Here is a 21,514-nt window from a genome sequence, read left to right as displayed (position 1 = left end):
GAATTCATTCAATTCATTCATGAATAAATTTGTTATGCAATAGTTTCTTTTGTATTTTGTCTAATTATTTTTGGAATTGTTGAAATGACCATTCTATTCCATTCATAGCAAATGGTTAATTTTTTTTTGAAATTAATGGAATCAACTATTCTACATCATTCCATTCCAAAATATTCCAAAATATGACAATCCAGTTGCACCCTAAAACTTTCCTTCTGAAATCAACTCACTTCTACAGTGGGCCTTTAATTGATTGTACTAAAGAAAGGCCCAAATATCCCAAATAGGCCCATATCTGATTATAAATATAATTTTCTTTTCTTTTTAAATCTGGTTAAAAACTCCAGAGACCCGGCGACTCGGAAAAACCCTAAAAACTTCTTCTTCTTAATTTAAAACTAAACCCCTTACAGCCAGAAAACTCCCAAAATCTCTTGCGTCCGCCATTACAGATATGGTGGCTCCGTCGAGAAAAGTCCCGAGCGGAAAACGTAACGATTCTAACAAAGTATTCAAATCATCGAAGAAACCGTTCAAAAAGACGAAGGACGATGTCGCTGCGAGGTCTGAAGCCATGGCTCTGCAGCTCGAAGAGGTTCCCGACTTCCCTCGAGGTTTGTTTCTTCCCTCTCGAGATAGTATTGAATCGCTCTTCCATTTGTGATTCTCATGAATCACAGTTTGTTGAATTGATTGGTTCAGGTGGAGGTTCTTCTCTGAGCAAGAAAGAGCGTGAGAAGATTCATGAAGAGGTCGACGCTGAGTTCGACGCTGGGGATGAGCGTGTTGCTAAGAGGAGTAAAGGAGGTAAACCTAAGAAGAGAACCCCTAGGGATGTAGACGAATTGGGATCTCTTTTCGACGGTGGTTTAACCGGAAAACAGCCAAGATATGCCAATAAGATCACCACTAAGGTAATTAATTAACTATCAAGTGTAAAGCTCTTTAGTTAGAATTGGCTAAGACAGCTACTCTTGTAGCTAGTGAAAATCAAGTCGGATTCATTTGTTCTCTGTATCATGGGATTTCATAGAAGAGATTGTTCGTGTACATTGTACTAAACAAACCTCAGAGTTTTAATTATGATATTGATTGATCCATAGATTTGTAAAGACTAGTTTCTGTGTCAATGTTGTTCTCTGACGTTTTAGCTATGCAGATAGTTAGTTCTTAAAACAGTCGTGCTTGGCTGTTTCTTTATTCTAGCGACATTTATTCTGTTCATTATGGTTGTATGATGCTACTACCGTCTAAGGAGAGTTACTTACCTCTCTACTTTTCTCTTCTGACGTCTGATGGGGTTTATGATCAGAATATTTCCGCGGGAATGAAGCTTCTGGGGGTTGTTACTGAAGTGAACCAGAAAGATATTGTAATTAGTCTCCCTGGGGGCTTACGTGGTTTAGTTCGCGCAAGCGAGGCATTGGATTTTACAGATTTCGGAACTGAGGTGGTTTATGATTTCTTGTCTTTAGTCATTTTCCTTTGGTCAATTTGACATTTTCCATTTTGTTTTTTGCAATTCTGAACTGAGTTGGTACCTCCTTTTTGTCTACCAGGACGATGAAAATGAACTCCTTGGAGACATCTTTTCTGTGGGTCAGCTTGTTCCCTGCATTGTATTGCAGTTAGATGATGATGATAAGAAGGAAGCGGGCAAAAGGAAAATATGGCTTTCATTGCGACTTTCTCTTTTGCACAAGGGTTTCAATTTGGATTCCTTTCAGCCAGGGATGGTATGTCAATGTCTACTTCATTTTCCTTTTATTCGTAATGTTTACTTCTTGGGAGCTTTTATACTGGCATTCAAGTATGTTTGCTCGTAGAGTCCAAAACGAGCTTAAAGAGTTCATGTCTAAATGAGCTTTAGAGGTTATTTAATACTCTAGCAGAGGCTATAGCAGTTTTCAGATGAAAATTATGCGATAGTGATAATTATCTTCTGCTGTCTTCTGAATGGGGTCGTATCTTTACCAAGTACCATCTCAGTTGTTATTGTTCTTGAAAAATAATTTCTTTTAATTCTTTTCCATCATTCTTATTCAGGTGGTAACTGCAAATGTGAAAAGCGTGGAAGATCATGGTTATATCCTTCAATTTGGAATGCCTTCTATCACAGGATTTATCAAAAAAAGCCATGAAGGTACTAAGTCCCATTGACCTAGTGCTCTTGTTTGCTCTCTTATCCCAGAACTTCTTCTGGCGAATGATATTCAATGCACCTTCTAACGTACATCCTGAATTGTCTATGTCCAACTAAAATAAATACATTTTCAAAAACTTTTTGGACGCCTTTGATCTTTCTTTGCAACTTCCTGGCTCTCTGGTTATTGTGATTCCCGTCATCTTAAATATCTTTATGTACCATTTTCTGAATTTTCCAGGAACTCAGGAGTTAAAGACTGGGCAGCTTATTCAGGGCGTGGTTACAAATATTGATAAAGAACGTAAAATTGTTCGTCTTAGTTCTGACCCAGATTCAGTGGCAAAGTGTGTGGTACGCCTCGTATTTCCCAAATTATGCAGTTAAGTTTCCTTCGTTTAAACAAACTTGACCTCGTGATTGCCATTTTGCAGACCAAGGATCTGAGTGGGATGTCGTTCGATCTTCTCATCCCAGGCATGATGGTTAATGCCCGTGTTCAACATGTCCTTGAGAACGGATTACTATTAGGATTTCTTATGTACTTTACTGGAACGGTGAGTTACCTATGATTTGGTAGTGTGCATTATTGTTTAAGCTGGAACTATGTTTGTCGTAGTTAACATAAAGTTTAGGTGACGTTTCTGAGGAACATTTCTCATTTATGTGCAGGTTGATCTATTCCATCTACAAAATCCATTATGTAACAAGAGCTGGAAGGATGAATATAATCAGACTAAGATGGTATTCATTTCTTGTTGTTGTGTTTCTTATTATGAATCTCATTGTAGTTTGCTGATCTTGTAGTCCCATTGTCGTATTAGTTAGGGCCACCCCTAAATCTGTGACATACCTACCTTGATCGAATTTAGTATGGCATACAGAAGAATATTAATTACATGTCTGTGAAGTCTCAGTTTTGCGTCTTTGTCTAAAAATGAATTGGAAAATCTAGGTTGTCAAAGCCTGTACAGAGCAATTGTCTAAGAACAAACTATGTCCTCGATTGTTTTGACTTTCTGGTCTATTTTCTTTGGTGAAAGATATATTTTTTTTTCTCTTTTTGGTCTAACTTGCACAAAATGCTCCTACTGTTGTTCAGGTTAATGCTAGAATATTATTTATGGATCCATCAACTAGAGCTGTTGGTTTGACGTTAAACCCACATCTTGTTGGCAACAAGGCTCCTCCTTTGGTAAGCATCTAATGTGCCTTAGCTTCCACTAAAATATAATGGTGACATGATAGTAACAGACCTTGATTGACACCTACTTCTTGGGTTTAAATGAAGGCTCATTTAATTTAACACCAGCATTTCTTACACCCGCTGATTTCAAACTTATATTTGTATGCTTAAGCTTGACCCGAATGCTGAATCACTATCTCACAATTTTGGCTCGTCACTTTGATACTTTAATACAGCATTGTTCTCTGTGTGTGGTCTTCGTGGACCTACCTGCATTTGCTTATCTTTGTTCTTTATAAAATTATTTTGTAATAGTTGTGTTTGGTTCTTTCCAGCTCGTCTCCAGTGGAGACATATTCGACGAAGCAAAAGTTGTCCGTGTTGATAAATCAGGCCTTCTTCTTGAGCTCCCTTCTAACCCTGTTTCAACTCCAGCATATGTTAGCGTATGTCCAATCGGCCATTATTCTTTAAATGATTTAATGTTCTCATGTCCTTTTTAACCTTAGCTATACCGTAATTGCAGACATATGACGCTGTTGAAGATGAAGTAAAGAAACTGGAAAAGAATTTCAAGGAAGGAAACCGCATCCGTGTTCGAGTGCTCGGCCTTAAGCAGATTGAGGGGTTGGCCATAGGGACTTTAAAGGTAGTTTACTGCCAGAGTGTTTACAGATTTTATTTTCTTCAACAATTGTTGGCATGAGAAGCATCTTCCGTTCTTTTATTACAGATTCTTTACATCGTACGAGCATTGTAATCGAATGCCAATTAAGCGATAGTTTGATGTATAATCATATACAGTATATATTTCCCTTTGTGCTGGTACATCTATGTTTCTTTTACCTTGGTGGATTTCTGATTTTACTTTCTCTTTCTTTCGGTGTTTTTTGTGTGAGCAGGAAAGCGCCTTTGAAGGTCCAGCGTTCACCCACTCAGATGTCAAGCCGGGCATGGTGACGAAGGCTAAAGTCATATCTGTTGATACATTTGGTGCCATTGTGCAATTTCCGGGTGGTCTGAAAGCAATGTGCCCACTTCAGCATATGTCTGAGTTTGAAGTTACGAAGCCCAGGAAGAAGTTTAAGGTCAGCTCCTTAGATTGACAGTACAATAATTAGTTTGCAATGTTGCTGGGCATGCATAAATTGTGATTCTTCTTTCAGGTTGGAGCTGAATTAATATTTCGTGTTCTTGGCTGCAAATCAAAGAGAATAACTGTTACCTGCAAGAAAACACTTGTAAGTTTTTTCTGATAGTGGATCTGACTTTGTTTCATTATTTGCATATTCCTTGATCTTGATGTGTTTAGTTACTGGAATATAATGCATCTTGTTTCTATTATCATTACTTCTTTTATTTCCTTCTGCTGATTTTAGATATCATTTGCTACACTTCGGTTTTAGATAGAAACTACGTTCCTTCTTCATTTAGTCTTTTCAGTTAGCTATGAAATAATTTGTAGGAACTTTTATCCCGAACTTGTATCTTATTTGGAGGTTAGGAGTGGAGAAATGCTATTTAACTAATCCCTTCGTAGAAAGCACATATGCTAATATGACGTCTCTGGTTGTAACAGATTTAAGCCTCTTCTCATTTAGTGGAGTTAATATGTATATTCTTTGCAGGTTAAGTCAAAACTTCCGATTTTGAGTTCTTACGCTGATGCAACTGAAGGACTGGTGACACATGGCTGGATAACAAAGATTGAAAAGCATGGATGCTTTGTTCGCTTCTATAATGGAGTGCAAGGGTTTGTTGCCAGGTAATTGCTGCATTTGTTGTTGTATTTCATGTGCCATTGCCTTTCTGTTCTGGTTTCTTTTTTGGTGACCATTTTTTTCTCCATCATAAAGGGATTGGTTTATCTTCTATATTTTGATGATCTTGGTCTAATATGCTATACGTACTTTGATTAAGCAGATTTGAACTTGGTTTGGAGCCAGGAAGTGATCCCGCTTCAGTGTTTCATGTTGGGGAGGTTGTCAAATGTAGAGTTGCCAGTGCGGTTCATGGTACTCGAAGGATCAACCTCAGTTTTATGATAAAGCCAACAAGGTTTTTCCCTTTTAATCTGTTATGTGATAATCGTGTTGCGTTCAAGCCTGCTGTAATATCATTAAATGCTGCATCTCACATTTGTGTACATAATTTCTGACAGCGTTTCTGAAGACGATTCAATCAAGTTAGGTAGTATTGTATCTGGGGTAATTGATAGTATAACTCCTCAGGCAGTCACTGTCCATGTTAAATCCAAAGGTCTTCTGAAGGGTACAATTTCTGCAGAACATTTAGCTGATCATCATGGTATGTGTTTTCTCCTAAATGAGCGTATATTTTGAGTTCTGATTTTATTAATTTGTCTCTGAGTATTCTTTTTGTGATGTAGACCAAGCAAAATTAATGATATCACTTTTAAGACCTGGATTTGAGCTTGATAAGCTGCTGGTAATAGGTACGGTTATGATCACCCTTTGCTAATTTTCAGACTTGTTTTCTTTGCCTATATCCTCAACACATCTAAAGGACGTCTATTGTCTAAGCTTTTTTGTTAGTGTTGATGGTGGTTGAGAGAGAAACGTTTCTAGTCTTTCCCCAAATGATTGATTTAAGTCTGCTTCATTTATCTGACTCTGTAGTTTTTAAAACTAAGAAATATTACAGGATAGCAGTCATACTGTTGCAGTTTTAACTATTTTAATGGTTGAAGAAACGTAATAGTGACAGGGAATTATTTTTGTTTATCTTAGACATTGAAGGCAACAACTTGGCTCTCTCTTCAAAATATTCTCTCATCAAGTTTGCTGAAGAGCTCCCTTCGGACTTTAGTCAGCTCCAGCCAAACTCAGTGGTTCATGTGAGTAGTTGCGTCTTTGAAATGTAACAGTCGAATTTTAGTTGTTTGTTCAGTCGCATTTATTCTTATGAATTTGTGCACAGGGCTATGTTTGCAACCTGATTGAAAATGGCTGTTTCGTCCGTTTTCTTGGTCGGTTGACTGGTTTCGCCCCGAGAAGCAAGGTGGATTATTTTCTACTATGCGTCTTTAATACATTTTTGTTGGCATACTGTGTTTCTTTAAGTATTTCCATTTTATTTTTTAGGCAATTGACGAACCCAGGGCAGATCTGTCAGAGTCCTTCTTTGTTGGACAATCGGTTCGGGCTAATATAGTTGATGTATGTGAACGCTGGACTCAGGTCCCTACATTTATTTTGCTGAAGATACAATGAAATCTTGATCATTTGCAATATTTTTGTAGGTCAATCAAGAAAAAAGCAGGGTGACTCTTTCATTGAAACAGTCATCTTGTGCTTCTGTAGATGCTTCTTTTGTTCAAGAGTATTTCCTTACGGATGAGAAGGTAGATCTTCATACTTTCTCTTTTTATTGGGCTTTAAGACTTTATGTAACCCGTTGTGTATTGCACTTCAAATTGAGCTTGGGTTAGGAAGTTTTGGATTTGTCTGCATAACTTTAAGTAGCACTGTGTTTTTAAGAAGGATTGATTTCTAACTTTCTTTGTTTCGTGTGTCCAGATCTCTAACTTGCAATCATCTGATATTGCTGAAAGCGAGTGTAGCTGGGTTGAGAAATTCTCTATTGGGAGTTTGATCAAGGGAACCGTACAGGACAAAAATGACCTTGGTTTGGTGGTGAATTTTGACAATGTTAATAATGTCCTTGGTTTTATACCCAAGTATCATTGTAAGTCATTGTGGGTTGCATTGCATTATTAACACATCTGTACCTTGCCTCTGTCTTACACATTGTATTTTTTATTTGTAGTGGGTGGAACTAGTTTGGAAAACGGTTCTGTTGTCCAAGCAGTTGTTCTTGATATTTCTAGGGCAGAGAGACTAGTTGATTTGTCTTTGAAGCCTGAGCTCATAAACAGCTCAGCCAAAGAGGTGTCCAACAGTCAGTCAAAAAAGGTTTCTTTCTGGTCAAGTTTTTCTTTATTCGTGTTTTCTTTCAGCTCATTTTCTTTAGCTTGAGTTCAAATTGTGCTACTGTGGATGGATCTTATGAAACATTGTATCTTTTCTTTTGTTTCAGAAACGTAAAAGAGGTATTTCCAAGGAACCTGAAGTCCACCAGAGGGTCAGCGCTGTTGTAGAGATTGTGAAGGAGCAATACTTGGTAAGCGCTTTATTGCATTAAGTTAATGATTGTTGCATGTTACTCACTCAGAGTTGCCACTTTTTTCCAGATTTTGTCGATTCCAGAACATAATTACACTATAGGATATGCCGCAGTATCAGACTATAACACACAGAAGTTACCAGTGAAACAGTTTTCCACTGGACAAAGGTGATCATTTATCCATTTGTTAAATTATCTTTTATTTGTTAATTTTGCTCCCCTTTTTCATGAATTCTATACCCCCATGATTTCTTGGCCCTGCCTGGCTAAACTGATAAAAATGTGAAGTTGATAATCTAACTTCGATCGTACCTATAATTAGCAATATTCGTACTGTCCTTATTGATTTAGCTACTAGACCATAGCTAAGTTAGGTCTAGCTAATTTCTTTTATTGATTAGCTAAGTTCTTTTATTATTTTTCTCCGGGCAGTGTTGTTGCGTCTGTTGAGGCTTTGCAAAACCCTTTGACGTCCGGGAGGTTGCTTTTACTTCTTGACTCAGTTTCCGGGAATTCTGAGACATCGTCTAAGAGGGCAAAGAAGAAATCCAACTGTGAAGTTGGTTCTGTTGTCCAAGCGGAGGTACTAATGCCCTACTTTCATATTTTTTCTATACGTAAGGTATGTTAAGGAGAAAACAAAACAATCCAAAAATCGAAGGGAAATAATCCTGAGCTTGAAAACGAACAAAGAAAGAATTGGAATAGAAATTGTATGGAACTTAAGTAGCTAGCCAGTAGCCACCATAACTTCTACTGTGTCAGACTAACATCTTTTACTTTCTCAGATTACTGAAATAAAGCCTTTTGAAGTAAGAGTAAACTTTGGCCAAAGTTTCCGAGGAAGAATCCACATAACGGAGGTGAATTTTTTTATGTTACCATCATCATTGTAGATATTAATGTTCATTTTTCAGTATTGGGTGGACTAAAATTTGCTTAACTTGGTTGGATAGGTGAATGATGTAGGTACAAGTGAAGAACCTTTTGCCAAATTTAGAGTCGGGCAATCAGTGTCTGCAAGGGTTGTTGCAAAGCCCTCTCATACGGATAATAAAAAGAGTCAACTCTGGGAGCTTTCTGTAAAGCCTTCATTACTTAGAGGTAATCCAAGAGAATTGAATTTTTTTCACCAACCTATGGCTTATTGACTCACATTTGGAAATATATATTACAGAACCGTCACATCTTGTAGACGGTGTAATTAATCGTTTAGATCCATCTATTAAAAATATTGTTTTATCCCCACATCTAGCTGTTATGCTTGCAAAATTATTTTCAATTAGTTCAATAGTTGTAGATTAAGATCGAAAGTGATGAAATCCGTAAGCTTGTGTGTATCTTACATAGTCTCCGTATCTTTTTATGTTGCAATATCAATTAGACTCTGGTGGGCTGACTGAAGTGAGGGAACAACTTGAGTTTGCTTCTGGAGAGCGTGTCTGCGGATATGTCTACAAAGTGGATAAAGAATGGGTTTGGTTGGCAATATCTCGCAATGTGACGGCACGCATATACATTTTAGACACTGCATGCGATGCTCGTGAACTTGAGGAGTTCGAGGGGCGCTTTCCCATTGGTAAAGCTGTTTCAGGCTATGTTTTGACGTACAACAAAGAAAAGAAAACATTACGGTTGGTTCAGCGTCCACTACTGAATATCCAGAAAAGCATTGCCAATGATGGAGGGCCTAAAAAGGATAATCTAGACAGTAGCATTCCTGGTGGTGATGCTACTCTATTCATTCATGAAGGAGACATTTTGGGTGGAAGAATTTCTAAGATACTTCCTGGTGTTGGTGGACTTCGTGTGCAAATAGGTCCTTACGTGTTTGGGAGAGTTCACTTTACTGAAATAAATGATTCATGGGTTTCCAATCCATTAGATGGTCTTCACGAAGGCCAATTTGTCAAATGCAAGGTCTTAGAAATCAGCAATTCTAGTAAAGGGACTTTGCAAATTGACCTGTCATTACGGACATCACTAGATGGCATGAGTTCTGACCATCTCTCAGAAGTTTCCAGTAATAAGTAAGTTTTTCTTTTTCCTATAACAAGCATTACTGCCTGTGTTGCTCATCATCAACCTTCCAATTCATGTGTATTTCCTCCTTTATATATAGAATAAAATAAGTAACACTGACTTGATGATAACTATTAAGCCTTGCCTCTATGTGAACTTGAAATCACTTGCTGAAAGATTTTTCCAAATTATTTACAGTTTACTTATTAACCTGATGATGATTTGTATTGTCAGTGGTTACAAGCGCTTTGAAAGGATTGAAGATCTTTCTCCTGACATGGGCATCGAGGTACTTTTGCCTTAACAATTAATGATTCAGCAACTCAATCGCTTTCCTTATGGTAGAACTTATGTTTATTCAAATTTCTTTACAGGGTTATGTTAAGAATACGATGTCAAAAGGCTGTTTTATCATGCTTTCAAGAACACTCGACGCAAAAGTTCTATTGTCAAATCTATCTGATACATATGTCAAGGATCCCGAAAATGAATTTCCAGTAGGAAAACTTGTCACTGGCAGGTAAAGCAGATTTCCTGTCAAACAGACATTCTGTAATACAGTATGTTATGCTCTAACAAATTTAAATCTAGGGTGCTAAATGTGGAGCCGTTATCGAAGCGGGTAGAAGTCACTTTGAAGAAAGAAAAAGCTGGTGGACCACCAAAATCTGAATCTTATGACCTGAAGCAATTCCATGTTGGAGACGTGATTTCTGGGAGGATCAAACGTGTGGAGCCCTATGGGTTGTTCATTGAAATAGATCAAACGGGCATGGTAAAGATCTAGTTTTGTGTTACGTTAAAATCTCTTAATATTTCAAACAGTATGCTGCTTGCCAAATAGTTCGTAGGGAGTAACCAGAGTTGCCATATTTTATTTTATATCTTTCTTGTTTTTGTGTTAGGTTGGATTATGTCATAAATCACAGCTTTCTGATGATCATATCGAGGACATACATGCCACATATGAAGCTGGGGAAAGCGTCACCGCAAAGATTTTGAAGGTATGTAGTTCTCTGTCATTAAGAATTAGTGATGTGTAGTATTTTACTTGACAACAACTGATCCTTCTAGCCTTATGCTATAAGAACCCAGTAAATATAATCTGGGAACTAACGTGAATGTAGCTCTTCTATGATTTTCATTTAACATATTTTAAGATGTCATTGGTCTATCTAAGGAATATAACTGTTGTTTCTTTTCAATTTTGTGTTTCCCTTTAGCTGGACGAGGAAAAGCGACGTATATCGCTTGGGATGAAGAGTTCATATTTTATGAACAGCGATGATGACAAGGCACAGCCACGTGCTGAAGAAAACGCTGATGAAGCGAGCATGGAATGTGATCCAATCAATGATTCGAAGTCGGGAGTTCTTACAGCAGTTGGTGATTTTGGGTTCAATGGAACTTCTCTGGCTATTGCCCAAGTTGAGTCAAGGGCTTCTATCCTTCCGCTTGAGGTTGACCTTGACGACATTGAGGAGGCGGACTTTGACAAGAATCAAAATCAGAAACTACAGGGAGCCGATAAAGATGAAAAGAGCAAGAGAAGGGAAAAGCAAAAAGACAAGGAGGAAAGGTTGGCTATTTCTTTAGTTCCTGATTTGAAAGCTACGATGCTATATATTTGGTTTCCACCTGTGCTGAAAACATTTTCTTTTGTAGAGAGAAAAAGATACAAGCTGCTGAAGGAAGGTTGCTGGAGAATCACGCTCCCGAGAGTGCTGATGAATTTGAGAAATTGGTTAGAAGCTCTCCAAATAGCAGCTTTGTGTGGATTAAGTATATGGCGTTCATGCTTAGTTTGGCTGATATTGAGAAAGCCAGGTCCATTGCTGAGAGGTAATTTTCCTAACTTATATGTTCATCATTCAAGAAATAGAAAAAATCCAATGCAATGTAACACCTAGATCTAATACTTTTATGTGTGATTGTCTCCATATTCATTTTGTTTATCCTGTCTAAATCCTAAATCCTAAATATCTACTGAAGGGCTTTGAGGACTATAAATATTCGCGAAGAAGAAGAGAAGCTAAACATATGGGTTGCTTACTTCAACTTGGAAAATGAACATGGAAGTCCTCCAGAGGTAGACAAATGACTCTAGCGGAAGTTTTTTTGTTATCTTGCCTAAATATATTGCTATCTTACTCTAGTGTTTGGTTCTCGTTTCCAGGAAGCGGTAAAGAAAGTTTTTGAAAGAGCGCGTCAATACTGTGATCCAAAGAAAGTTTACAATGCCCTCTTGGGAGTGTACGAGAGAACAGAACAATATAAATTGGCTGATAAGCTACTTGATGAGATGATCAAGAAGTTCAAGCAATCCTGCAAGGTACATGCTGTTTGATTTTTTTTCTTCTTTTAGCAAGGGTTCGTTCTTCACTCTTTTTAACGACTTTTCAACCGGATGTGTGCATGGTTAGGTTTGGTTACGGAAGATACAAAGTTGTCTAAAGCAAGACCAGGAAGACATTCAGTCCGTCGTGAACCGTGCCTTGCTATGTCTTCCGCGCCGTAAGCATATTAAATTCATATCACAGACCGCTATTCTTGAGTTCAAATGCGGAGATGCAGACAGAGGGAGGTCACTGTTTGAAGGCGTTCTTAGGGAATACCCGAAAAGAACGGACTTGTGGAGTGTTTACCTTGACCAGGTTCGTTATAATATTCCACTTCTTCAAAATTTCTGTTTCGTTTGCCATCTCAAGTTTTGTTTGGTAAATTACAGGAGATTCGGTTGGGCGAAGTTGATGTGATAAGGTCGTTGTTCGAGAGAGCCATTAGCTTGAGCTTGCCTCCTAAGAAGATGAAGGTACTTGCCTGCCATTCATAAAATCTCCTTTTTATTTAGTGTTTGGTCACTGAAGACTTTGTTTTATCCCTGTTGTGCGTTTTGTATTGGCAGTTTTTATTTAAGAAGTTTTTGGAATATGAGAAAGCTGGTGGTGACGAGGAGAGAGTGGAGTACGTGAAGCAAAGGGCAATGGAGTATGCAGACAGTACTTTGGCCTGAGATGTTGTTTGTAACGGAAGCACCAAGTTTTGTAAAATACTATAATTTTTGAGAACCAGCCATTGAAATAGGGTGCAAGAGATTGACATGTTTAAGTTGTAGAATACAGTTTTGAGATCCTATTACGTTTTCATTTTCCTTTTCTAATACGTTAAGATAATAACGAATTTTTTTTATCAAAATAGAAAGAAAAACTAAGTTAAAGGAACGTGAAAAAAATCTAAGTTAATGTGTAATACTCCATCCGTTTCGAATTATATGTCGTTTTGGAGCAAAATTTTCGTTTCAAAATAAGTGTCGTTTTATGATTTCAATACAAAATTTATCAACTTTTAATCTAATCTATTTTTCTATTGGTTGAAATCTAATTAGCTGTATTGGTAATGATGTTTTTATCTAGTAAATATACAAAATTAAATGTTTTATTAATCTGTATGCCGAAGTCTAGAACGACAAATAAATTGAAACGGAGGGAGTATAAAATAACTCGTGTTTTGATTTGTAACCCTGCATATGCGTTAAAAAGATTCATGGTTTTTAACCTTAGGGCCCACCTTATAGGTGTAATATTAAAACCTAACATTAAGATCCAACCCAAATCAGAAAATGATGTTGTGAATGATCAATGTGAGTGGCCAGTGGGTATACAATGGACTATATATAAACTTTCTTGATTCTTGCAGGAAGCTATCAATCACAATGGAATACCTTTCTTCTTCTGTGTACCAATACAATGCAAACACAAGCTTGTTTAGTTTTTGGTCACTGACTAGCTTAAACCAGAAAGAAATAATAAACCTTAAATCAAAATTAAAATTAAAATTAAAAATATTGGAAACCTTATTCTACAAATTTTCATGAATTTTTAATTTTTAAAAAAATATTTAATATTTATCCAACAAAAGAAATTTCCATTATTTTAAAAGAAAAGTCTTGCAATTTCACCAGCTAACCTTTGTCAAAAAGAAAAAATTTAACCAGCTAACCAGAAACAAACCGTGGAAGAAATTAATTAAACCGGTTCGTTACTGGATATACAAAACCCTAGTTCTCAGTCGTATATAAAACGCTGCTAGAGTGTTCAAAACCGTCCTCTTGAAGATTTTCTGCTCACTCTCCGCCCTAACTCTCACCCGCGACGCTTAACGATCTCAGGTGATTCTCTCTCTCCAAACTCTCTCTCTACCTCTATATCGTATATGTTACTTTCGCTCACACTCTTGTTTCTCTAGCAGTTATGGCCGCCGCCGCGGAAATCGACGCTGAGATTCAGCAGCAGCTCACCAACGAGGTCAAGCTCTTCAACCGCTGGACCTACGACGACGTTTCGGTAACTTATCCTCTTCGATTCCTCGCCTCTGTTAGATATAGCCATTGCTTCCTTTGTGTGTCAGATTTGATTGGAATCTAGCCTTTGTATAGTATATTGCAACTCTCTATTTAGGTTTATTCGATATCTCTAATCACATTAGCCTCAGTGTATAAGTTATGATCATAACTAATCAAATTAGCATGAACAGTCGCAGTTTAGAGTTATGGTGCTAACACTATAGAGATCCTTCCTTGTTATTGATCTTTGTAGCTTAGTTTGTCTTAGTTCAACTTCTGAAAGACTCATTTTGGTTTTTAAAATGTATTTGTATTCATTTTGTTTTTTTGTAATCTTTTTATATGTTGTTAGGTCACAGATATCAGTCTTGTTGACTACATTGGAGTTCAGGCAGCTAAGCACGCCACCTTCGTCCCCCACACAGCCGGAAGATACTCTGTGAAGAGATTCAGGAAGGCTCAGTGCCCCATCGTCGAGAGGCTCACAAACTCTCTCATGATGCACGGGAGAAACAACGGAAAGAAGTTGATGGCGGTTAGGATCATCAAGCACGCCATGGAGATCATCCACCTCTTGACTGATGCCAACCCGATCCAGGTCATCATTGATGCCATTGTTAACAGGTACCAAAGAGGCTACGTGTTTAACCTGTTGTATTGTTGCAATAGTGTGCCTTTTTTTTCCTGATGGTCGTTTTGTTTGTTTGTTGGTTCAAACAGTGGTCCTCGTGAAGATGCTACAAGAATTGGTTCTGCTGGTGTTGTTAGGAGACAAGCCGTTGATATCTCCCCTCTAAGACGTGTGAACCAGGCTATCTTCTTGCTTACAACCGGTGCTCGTGAGGCTGCTTTCAGGAACATTAAGACTATTGCTGAGTGCCTTGCTGATGAATTGATCAACGCAGCCAAGGGCTCCTCCAACAGGTAATTACACAATCTACACATCTCTTAAAAATGGTTTCTTATGTGTGTTGTTTATCATCGAAAACTCTTGCAGCTATGCCATCAAAAAGAAGGATGAGATTGAGAGAGTCGCCAAGGCTAATCGTTAAAGAGTTTCCTTTTTCCCTGAGGGTTACAATCTTTGTCGAATCAATTTTATGCTCTGTTTTCAACTAGATTGGAATGTGTTTCAAATGTTTTCTTCTTTGAAGTTTATGTTGTCTGGACGACTTTGAATAGATACACTTGATACTTTTATTTATTTCGATATCTACAAGGAAGTGCAGAGCACGTTACTTTGGTAATTATAATCTTAAAGCTTCTTCGATATTACAAGGAGAGATACTGAACACATTGCAGTAATTATTCATACATTGCAGTAATTATTCGACTCGATTCATGTAATTGACATTACTCTTCAACACACTTAATATCGCATCCATCCAAGTTTAAATATCTTCAAACATAACGCAAGTACTTGACAGTTGACACAATTTATAAAGACATCACACCAAACATGTTGATACTTAATTAGTTTATCTCCTTTGGTGGCTTCACAATAAGGATGGGACAGTTGGCGTGATGAGCACAGTAGTCGCTAACGCTCCCAATAAACGCTCTGCCAAAACGTAATAAGCAAAAAAAATTGAAACCGCGGTCACAAAATTTGAGAAAGGTTTGGAATATAGTAAAAAAAGTGAAAATATCTATTATACCTTCTGATCTTGCCAAGGCCACGACTACCCACAACGAGAAGATCAACGTGCATTTGCTCAACCGCCTGGCAAATCATGTCTTTTGCGTCGCCTTCAAGCACCATAGTCTCAGTACGTATCTGCATACATGACGCAAGTTTTGTATGTGAAATCTATTTAGCTATACTAAGTTGTACCAATTTAATGCTTACAAGGGCTACGATCAATAGAATTATATGTATGAAAAGTGATGCTTGTAAACCTGCTTGGCTCGACACATATGGAGTGCACGCGAGAGAAGGGCTGCAGAGGCCTCCTGTTCTGCTTTTTTCACTGACTCTATCATCGACGAAGATGCGTAGACTGCTGCTTTTACATCCGTTCACAGAACCAAGTTATTCATCATATATAACATAAAATAAAATGTGAATAAGTTTTGTTTTCACTATACGAATAAATACTAAAATCGAACATGTTATTCATTTAAGTGTAAATATATACTTAATATTAGCACAATGTTTTAATTTTATGTTGGGAGCCAATTGTAATTGTTAGATGAGAGAGATCAATGGATAGGACCTGTTGCGCCGCCGGGTCCAGCCGGAAAAGCAGCAAAGTGATGGGACGGAGACTGCACATGAACCACCGTGAGCAAGCCACCTTCCGCTTGAGCCGCCTCAGTGGTCATTAAGAGGTTAGAGAAATGGTCAATGACCCATTGAAGAGCATAGAAGCTCGAATCACTCTCGTCGATAGCAACCATCATCCTCTTTGTTATTGTCACTGTCGGTGCTTCAGCCACTGTCGTCTCCGGCTGCTTCTCCACCGCCAATGTTTCCATCGCCGCCGTTGCTTGATCCTCCGCCATTGGACTCTGTTTTAATAGTTTTTTTAGCTAATTCAATAATGATGTGAGCAAGCTCTGTTCCATTAGCGATGCTTTATATATTGCATGCAAAGTATGATACGTACTCGCACGCAACTGCCAAGTGGCATGCATGGTTGAGAATGTAACGTGCAATAAGATAGACATACCTTTATTTAGTTTTTTTGTTCAAAGGAAGGTTATGTTAATAAAAATGAATTAAAAAAGGTGCATGCTATATGTGTTAGTGGTTTGTAATTATCTGTTTGCTTACGGTTTTCCTTTTATTGTGTCGATCTCTATCTTCATCCGTTTTTCACTTTTGCTTTAGACGCCACTCAACAGAAAGAAAAAAAAATGAAAAAAAGAAGCAGAAAAGAAAGAAACTGAATTCAAATTATATATATTTGTATGAAAATGTCACATAATTGAATGAGAACTCACGCCGATCAATTCATTCACACGATACTTGATTTGTAACTCGTAATATAAATCACTTAAATGTATTTTATTATAGATTCTTTGTTTAATAAACTGCAGTGGTAGGGGAATATAATTACTTATAGAACACATGGAAAGTACACAGAAAGATGTGCGCTTCACGTTAGATAGTTTTGTAAATCTATTTGTGACGGTTAAAAACAAAGTCATACTAGTGAAAACATGTGATGTTGATCAAAGTCCATTCTAATATTGTACCTAAAAATACTCTTCAGTTGTTTGTTTTTAAATTGATTATGCGAATTATTGGCGTTTTTTTAATTAGGCAATATCTTCGTTTCTCCAACTAGCTTAAAGGGAAGCGCTTCGATGCCAGAGATCGTAAAAGGAGAGCAAAAGCAAGAAAAGGAGAAAAGCAAGAGGATGTTGATATATTGATCATAAGCCTCTACACATTTCCGATTCAGAAAAAGAAACTGATCCTACTCCAACCACATAAAAAGAAGTATCAATGTATATCATCCATCAACCATCATCATCCATGTCACCTTTTGATCATCAAACTCTAATAAACTAAACTGATTTGTACGTAAAATTCAAATAGTGCATTGCCATTGAACCATTAAATATATTTCCTTTTTGAAATTACATTCTTTTAATATATATAAATGATTTTTTTCTTAAATTATAGGTTTTAGTTATATTTCCTTTTTGATATTACATTCTTTTAATAGAAAAGATATTAATAGGTGAGCAAAATCAAGAAAGGGAGAAAAGCAAGACTGCAAAGGAAGGCCTCTGCACATTTTCTGTTTCAGAAAAAAAAAGCTGCTTAGTCTACTCCAACCACATAAAAATGTGGCCAAGTAGTCCATCGGGTAATGATAATTCACAAGACGCTATCCGAAATATTTTTTTCTTTAAAATATAAAATTGCTATGTGATTGTTGTAGCATCAATCTATCATGTATGTAGTGTTCTATCCCCAAAATCTAAGAGCATCTGTAATCGTGTATTGCCATGGCTCTATTTTCAATTCCAACTTTTGATTATTTTATTAGTTTTTTTCTTTTTCGTTTAATAATAAAAAAATGAACTAATTGGAGGCCGCCACATAACATAGGGTCCGCGATACAGTAACGAAACACAACCAAAACGAATCTTTACGTTAGGATTTACGAGGTCAGTAACAACACTATTACCAAATACAACAAAATATTTTAATATTTTTTAAGGAATCAGAGCCATATATCCCGCGTTGCGGGTGCTCTAATAAACTAAATTGATCTGTACATAATATTGAAATAGTAATTTGCTAGTGAACCATGCATGAACACAGTCAAAAAAGATTCAATACAAAATATCAATGATATGGATTATTAGTTAGATACTAGTTTCAACTGTTGATAGACCAATCATAGTCTTGGTAGACGATGTGAACATAACCTCCTCCATCCTCACCGAGGAGATGGGTTAAAAGACCTGCTTTGTTTGCATCTACATAACTCATTATCCACTTCAACAATTTTTTCCCTTCGCTAAAATCCTCCTTATACCTATACATTTACCACAACAAAGCATGTTAAATAGACAATCATTTTAGATATTGTGTTGACAATTAGTTACCACTTGATGATTCTTGATAGATGAACGACTCTCTTGTCCAAGACAACTTTAATTCCACCGTTTTGGAAAAATTCTCTAGCTGCTCGTTTGAGCTCAGCTTCAACTCCTTGCGGTGTGAAAAACCTCACCACTGGATTGGATTTGGTCCCATCACAAAGCCCAAAATGTACTAGTGGATTCAGTTTTTGATGACTAAGCTGCCATTATATAAAGATGAGATAATATCAAGCCAAAAAAACAACACTATATATATATATATATATATAGAATCACATAATCATACATCTTGAAGCATGGCCACCATTACCTCATGATGTGTGCTGCCTCTCATAAACGGTTTAATAAATGGATACGACTGTCTATGAGCGCCTCGGAGGATGTTGTTTCTTATGGAGTTAAGGGAATAAGAGTAGCCTCCTACAACGTACTGAAAATCGGCGAAGAAGGATCTTCTTGCAATCATTCCATCGGAACGTCCGATTCTGATCAAAGCATGGATCACCATTGCGTTGTACAAGTTCAAGAAAAATGCTAGTTTCTCGTCTGTTGAAAGTTCGAGAAGATTCAACCGTTGTAGATCTTGAGCCAAATTCAAGTACCTTCATCCGGCCGAAGGCATTATTAAAATTGAATCAGTTAATAAAAAACATATTGTATAAATAATCTAATCATTTAAATATTTACAAACTATAGTGTATAAATAATCTAACCACACTTTAGTACATTAAGATGCTTTTTTATCTGAAAGACCAAAAAATGCAAAACTATAGACATACTATCATTTTTCTCCCAGAAAACAAGTATATATTTTTATACAAAAATAATATTTGAACCAACAAATTTAAATATGTACCTTCGAAATTCTTCACTCTGACTGATTCTAACGTAATCAACACGAGAATGGTCATCAGATGAATAAGACTCGACGATAGCAGTCATGATTTTGAATAGCTTCTGACCAACTATGACTGCATCTTGGGGCTCCATGTCATTTGTAGAGCCTCTAAAATTATAACAGTTTGAAATAAATGGCTCGTGCTCAAGGAAACGATAGTAATGGTTTCCGTCTTCGAATTCATTTTCTCTATAATTTAAAATAAAAACAAAAAGAAGTTCAATAAATAAAACAAAAATAATATTTATGTGAAATCCTTTTTAAATGAGAAAACGAAGAAAATTCATTTATATGTACCCAAAGACATGGTGGATAAAGTGTTTCTTGGCTAGCCTCTTGCCAATTTCGACGGCCTGCATATAAGAAAGCAACCAAACAAGCTTTGAGAAAATTAAATCATAAAGAATTATGCAGACGTGAAATCCCCTTATTATTAGGCCCTTTCTCAAAGAAAAAATCACCCTGTTATTATTTATTTAAGTAAAACAATCAAAGTTTTATAGATACAAGGATACCAACATTTTAGGTAGTATTATCACACACTCTTTTTAGTTTATTTATATGATTAGGAATCGATATTCTGGGTAATTGTAGGTATATTCAAATAATTTTAACTAATTAAGTCTTTATGTGATTTGGATATTCATGTCAGATAAGAACAAACACAAATACCTGTTCTAGAATAAACATCCCTAGTTAAACCTTTGACTAAAAACATACTTTACTAATATTTTCCAAAGTCGTAACTAATTATACCAATAAGAAATCTACCTATCTTGTGTTCAATTCAAAGTTTCTCTTTGACTATTTTGTTATCTCGTAATATACATTGCATGGTTACTCGCAATGTTATACGTCACATGTTTGTACTGATGCACAAGCAATGTATGACGTGGTAATAAATTTTATCGCGTTTACACAAAAAAAAAATTCAATCCTATTAAAAAACACACAATGAAAAATATATTGACAGGTCGATTAGATTCGATTTAATATGGCAATTTGAAAAAAAAACATATTGACATGTTGTTTAAATTTTAGTGCCCAAATAGAATATCCAAGTCTACCCAAAACTATAAATCATATATTAATATTTGGTTGACCTCTTCAAGATTCTGAGATTATTGTTTGAATCTAATGTTGACCTCAAACCAAAGCAACTGGTTTAGTGTGTCTACCTAAAGATATGATACGTGCGTAACACACGATTAAATTTTTTGAAAATGATCGTACCTGCTTCCTCCCGCAATCCAAGTGATGAATCAATATCTCGACCATCTCGGCCCCTGAGAAACAGTTCTTAACGATCTTCATCTTCATCAACCTATCCTTAATCGGCAGCTTCTGCCTCAAAACCCTAACGAACCTCACCATCTCATCAACACCACCAACGCCCTCGCCTTCCTCCTCGTCGTCGAAACCGTACATCACCGGCGACGGCGCATCGCCGCAACACTTCTCCGCCAGCAACTCCTTGATCCCCCGATCGAACTCTCCGCTGTTACGCAGCGAGTTCAGCGCCGTTAATCCTCCGAAGTGTTTCTCGTTGAAGAATATCTGAGGGACCTGAGAGCTCCCTGTTCTCTCGATCAGCTCCTCCTCTCTGTGCGTGTACACGTCGATGTTGATCTCGGAGAAATCGAAGCCTCGCTCCCGGAGAAACGATCGGACGGCGGTGGAGTCTCGGCAGTTGGATCTCGAGAAGAAAGTGATCCGTCCTCTGATCTCGTCTCCTTCTTCGCTTTTCAGCTTCACTAGAACCTTGACTCCGGAGATTTCGAACTCCGTCACGTCCGATGATTTATCGAGACCCTTCTTCCTCGAAACGTCGCCGTTCTGATTTAAATTCGCGATGCGTTTGGAGATCGCGTTCCCGCTTTGACGGATGAGTTTCATCATATCGATGACGGCGAATTTCTTCTCCTGAGGCGTTGATTCTTCTGACGAGACGCGAGTGCCACGTGGAGGCTCGAGTTTCGGTAGGTAAGGATGAGGCGGGAGAGTCTTCTCGAGACTTTGACTGTTGTTTGAGGTTTCCTTCATCAGAAATTCAGAATTGAGTTTGAATCAGAATATCCGATGAAGAGATGGTGGTGCAGCTTTTGAATTCTTAGTTTCCGAGAAAATCTACTTTTCCAAATCTGAAAAAATGAAGAAATATAAATAGATTTTCAACAAAAAGTTAGTTTCATGCATATATCTCTCAATAGT

The 21,514-nt window shown here is 37.1% G+C and overlaps 4 protein-coding genes across 6 annotated transcripts; 2 read left to right on the top strand and 2 right to left on the bottom strand.

Annotated features, from left to right (window-relative positions):
* Positions 1–347: 347 nt before the first annotated feature.
* Positions 348–12,648, top strand: LOC108812758 (rRNA biogenesis protein RRP5). Its single transcript, XM_056988968.1, has 40 exons — positions 348–614; positions 703–914; positions 1,313–1,450; positions 1,560–1,736; positions 2,047–2,143; positions 2,385–2,497; positions 2,578–2,700; positions 2,816–2,887; positions 3,246–3,338; positions 3,665–3,775; positions 3,856–3,978; positions 4,232–4,417; positions 4,496–4,570; positions 4,958–5,094; positions 5,253–5,387; positions 5,491–5,636; positions 5,719–5,784; positions 6,080–6,186; positions 6,270–6,350; positions 6,434–6,508; positions 6,592–6,693; positions 6,869–7,037; positions 7,119–7,264; positions 7,389–7,472; positions 7,543–7,643; positions 7,908–8,058; positions 8,264–8,338; positions 8,432–8,579; positions 8,860–9,505; positions 9,732–9,786; positions 9,872–10,017; positions 10,089–10,272; positions 10,403–10,501; positions 10,721–11,076; positions 11,163–11,339; positions 11,490–11,586; positions 11,674–11,829; positions 11,921–12,151; positions 12,226–12,309; positions 12,403–12,648. Exons 1-40 carry the CDS (start codon positions 455–457, stop codon positions 12,508–12,510), a joined length of 5,742 nt encoding a protein of 1,913 aa, XP_056844948.1. The 5' UTR covers positions 348–454; the 3' UTR covers positions 12,511–12,648.
* Positions 12,649–13,529: 881 nt separating this feature from the next.
* On the top strand, positions 13,530–15,086 carry LOC108831955 (40S ribosomal protein S5-1). Of its 2 annotated transcripts, none has more exons than XM_018605447.2 (5): positions 13,530–13,665; positions 13,746–13,840; positions 14,192–14,463; positions 14,560–14,763; positions 14,837–15,086. In XM_018605447.2, the coding sequence occupies exons 2-5, from the start codon at positions 13,748–13,750 to the stop codon at positions 14,889–14,891; spliced, it is 624 nt and encodes a 207-aa protein (XP_018460949.1). In that variant the 5' UTR covers positions 13,530–13,665; positions 13,746–13,747; the 3' UTR covers positions 14,892–15,086. The 2 variants fall into 2 exon arrangements, with proteins under 2 accessions (XP_018460949.1, XP_018460950.1); XM_018605448.2 differs by having other exon boundaries at positions 13,580–13,665; positions 13,743–13,840.
* LOC108831957 (uncharacterized) lies at positions 15,052–16,397 on the bottom strand. 2 transcript variants are annotated; one of them, XM_018605449.2, is made up of 4 exons: positions 16,056–16,397; positions 15,739–15,842; positions 15,498–15,616; positions 15,052–15,400 (listed from the first exon to the last, which is right to left on the bottom strand). In XM_018605449.2, exons 1-4 carry the CDS (start codon positions 16,342–16,344, stop codon positions 15,313–15,315), a joined length of 600 nt encoding a protein of 199 aa, XP_018460951.2. In that variant the 5' UTR covers positions 16,345–16,397; the 3' UTR covers positions 15,052–15,312. The 2 variants fall into 2 exon arrangements, with proteins under 2 accessions (XP_018460951.2, XP_056842832.1); XM_056986852.1 differs by having other exon boundaries at positions 15,739–15,839.
* A 1,601-nt stretch (positions 16,398–17,998) lies between these two features.
* On the bottom strand, positions 17,999–21,514 carry LOC130495950 (uncharacterized). Its single transcript, XM_056987623.1, has 6 exons — positions 20,537–21,514; positions 19,601–19,656; positions 19,262–19,492; positions 18,716–19,007; positions 18,409–18,605; positions 17,999–18,338 (listed from the first exon to the last, which is right to left on the bottom strand). The coding sequence occupies exons 1-6, from the start codon at positions 21,344–21,346 to the stop codon at positions 18,179–18,181; spliced, it is 1,746 nt and encodes a 581-aa protein (XP_056843603.1). The 5' UTR covers positions 21,347–21,514; the 3' UTR covers positions 17,999–18,178.

This window comes from Raphanus sativus, chromosome 6 (genome assembly GCF_000801105.2).
Source record: "Raphanus sativus cultivar WK10039 chromosome 6, ASM80110v3, whole genome shotgun sequence".
NCBI lineage: Eukaryota > Viridiplantae > Streptophyta > Magnoliopsida > Brassicales > Brassicaceae > Raphanus > Raphanus sativus.
The sequence above is the reverse complement of the archived record's forward strand: the minus strand, read 5'-3'. Positions and strand labels throughout refer to the sequence as shown.

Coding starts and splice junctions, on each gene's coding strand:
- LOC130495950 (XM_056987623.1), bottom strand. CDS start 21,346: ATGAAGGAAACCTCAAACAACAGTCAAAGTCTCGAGAAGACTCTCCCG. Junction 19,493..19,600: donor TTTATCCACCATGTCTTTGG/GTACATATAAAT, acceptor TTTAAATTATAG/AGAAAATGAATTCGAAGACG. Junction 18,339..18,408: donor CTATCAAGAATCATCAAGTG/GTAACTAATTGT, acceptor GTAAATGTATAG/GTATAAGGAGGATTTTAGCG.
- LOC108831957 (XM_018605449.2), bottom strand. CDS start 16,344: ATGGCGGAGGATCAAGCAACGGCGGCGATGGAAACATTGGCGGTGGAG. Junction 15,617..15,738: donor ATATGTGTCGAGCCAAGCAG/GTTTACAAGCAT, acceptor TCATGTATGCAG/ATACGTACTGAGACTATGGT. Junction 15,401..15,497: donor GGCCTTGGCAAGATCAGAAG/GTATAATAGATA, acceptor ACGTTTTGGCAG/AGCGTTTATTGGGAGCGTTA.
- LOC108831955 (XM_018605447.2), top strand. CDS start 13,748: ATGGCCGCCGCCGCGGAAATCGACGCTGAGATTCAGCAGCAGCTCACC. Junction 13,841..14,191: donor GGACCTACGACGACGTTTCG/GTAACTTATCCT, acceptor ATATGTTGTTAG/GTCACAGATATCAGTCTTGT. Junction 14,464..14,559: donor ATTGATGCCATTGTTAACAG/GTACCAAAGAGG, acceptor TGGTTCAAACAG/TGGTCCTCGTGAAGATGCTA.
- LOC108812758 (XM_056988968.1), top strand. CDS start 455: ATGGTGGCTCCGTCGAGAAAAGTCCCGAGCGGAAAACGTAACGATTCT. Junction 1,737..2,046: donor ATTCCTTTCAGCCAGGGATG/GTATGTCAATGT, acceptor ATTCTTATTCAG/GTGGTAACTGCAAATGTGAA. Junction 4,571..4,957: donor TTACCTGCAAGAAAACACTT/GTAAGTTTTTTC, acceptor TATTCTTTGCAG/GTTAAGTCAAAACTTCCGAT.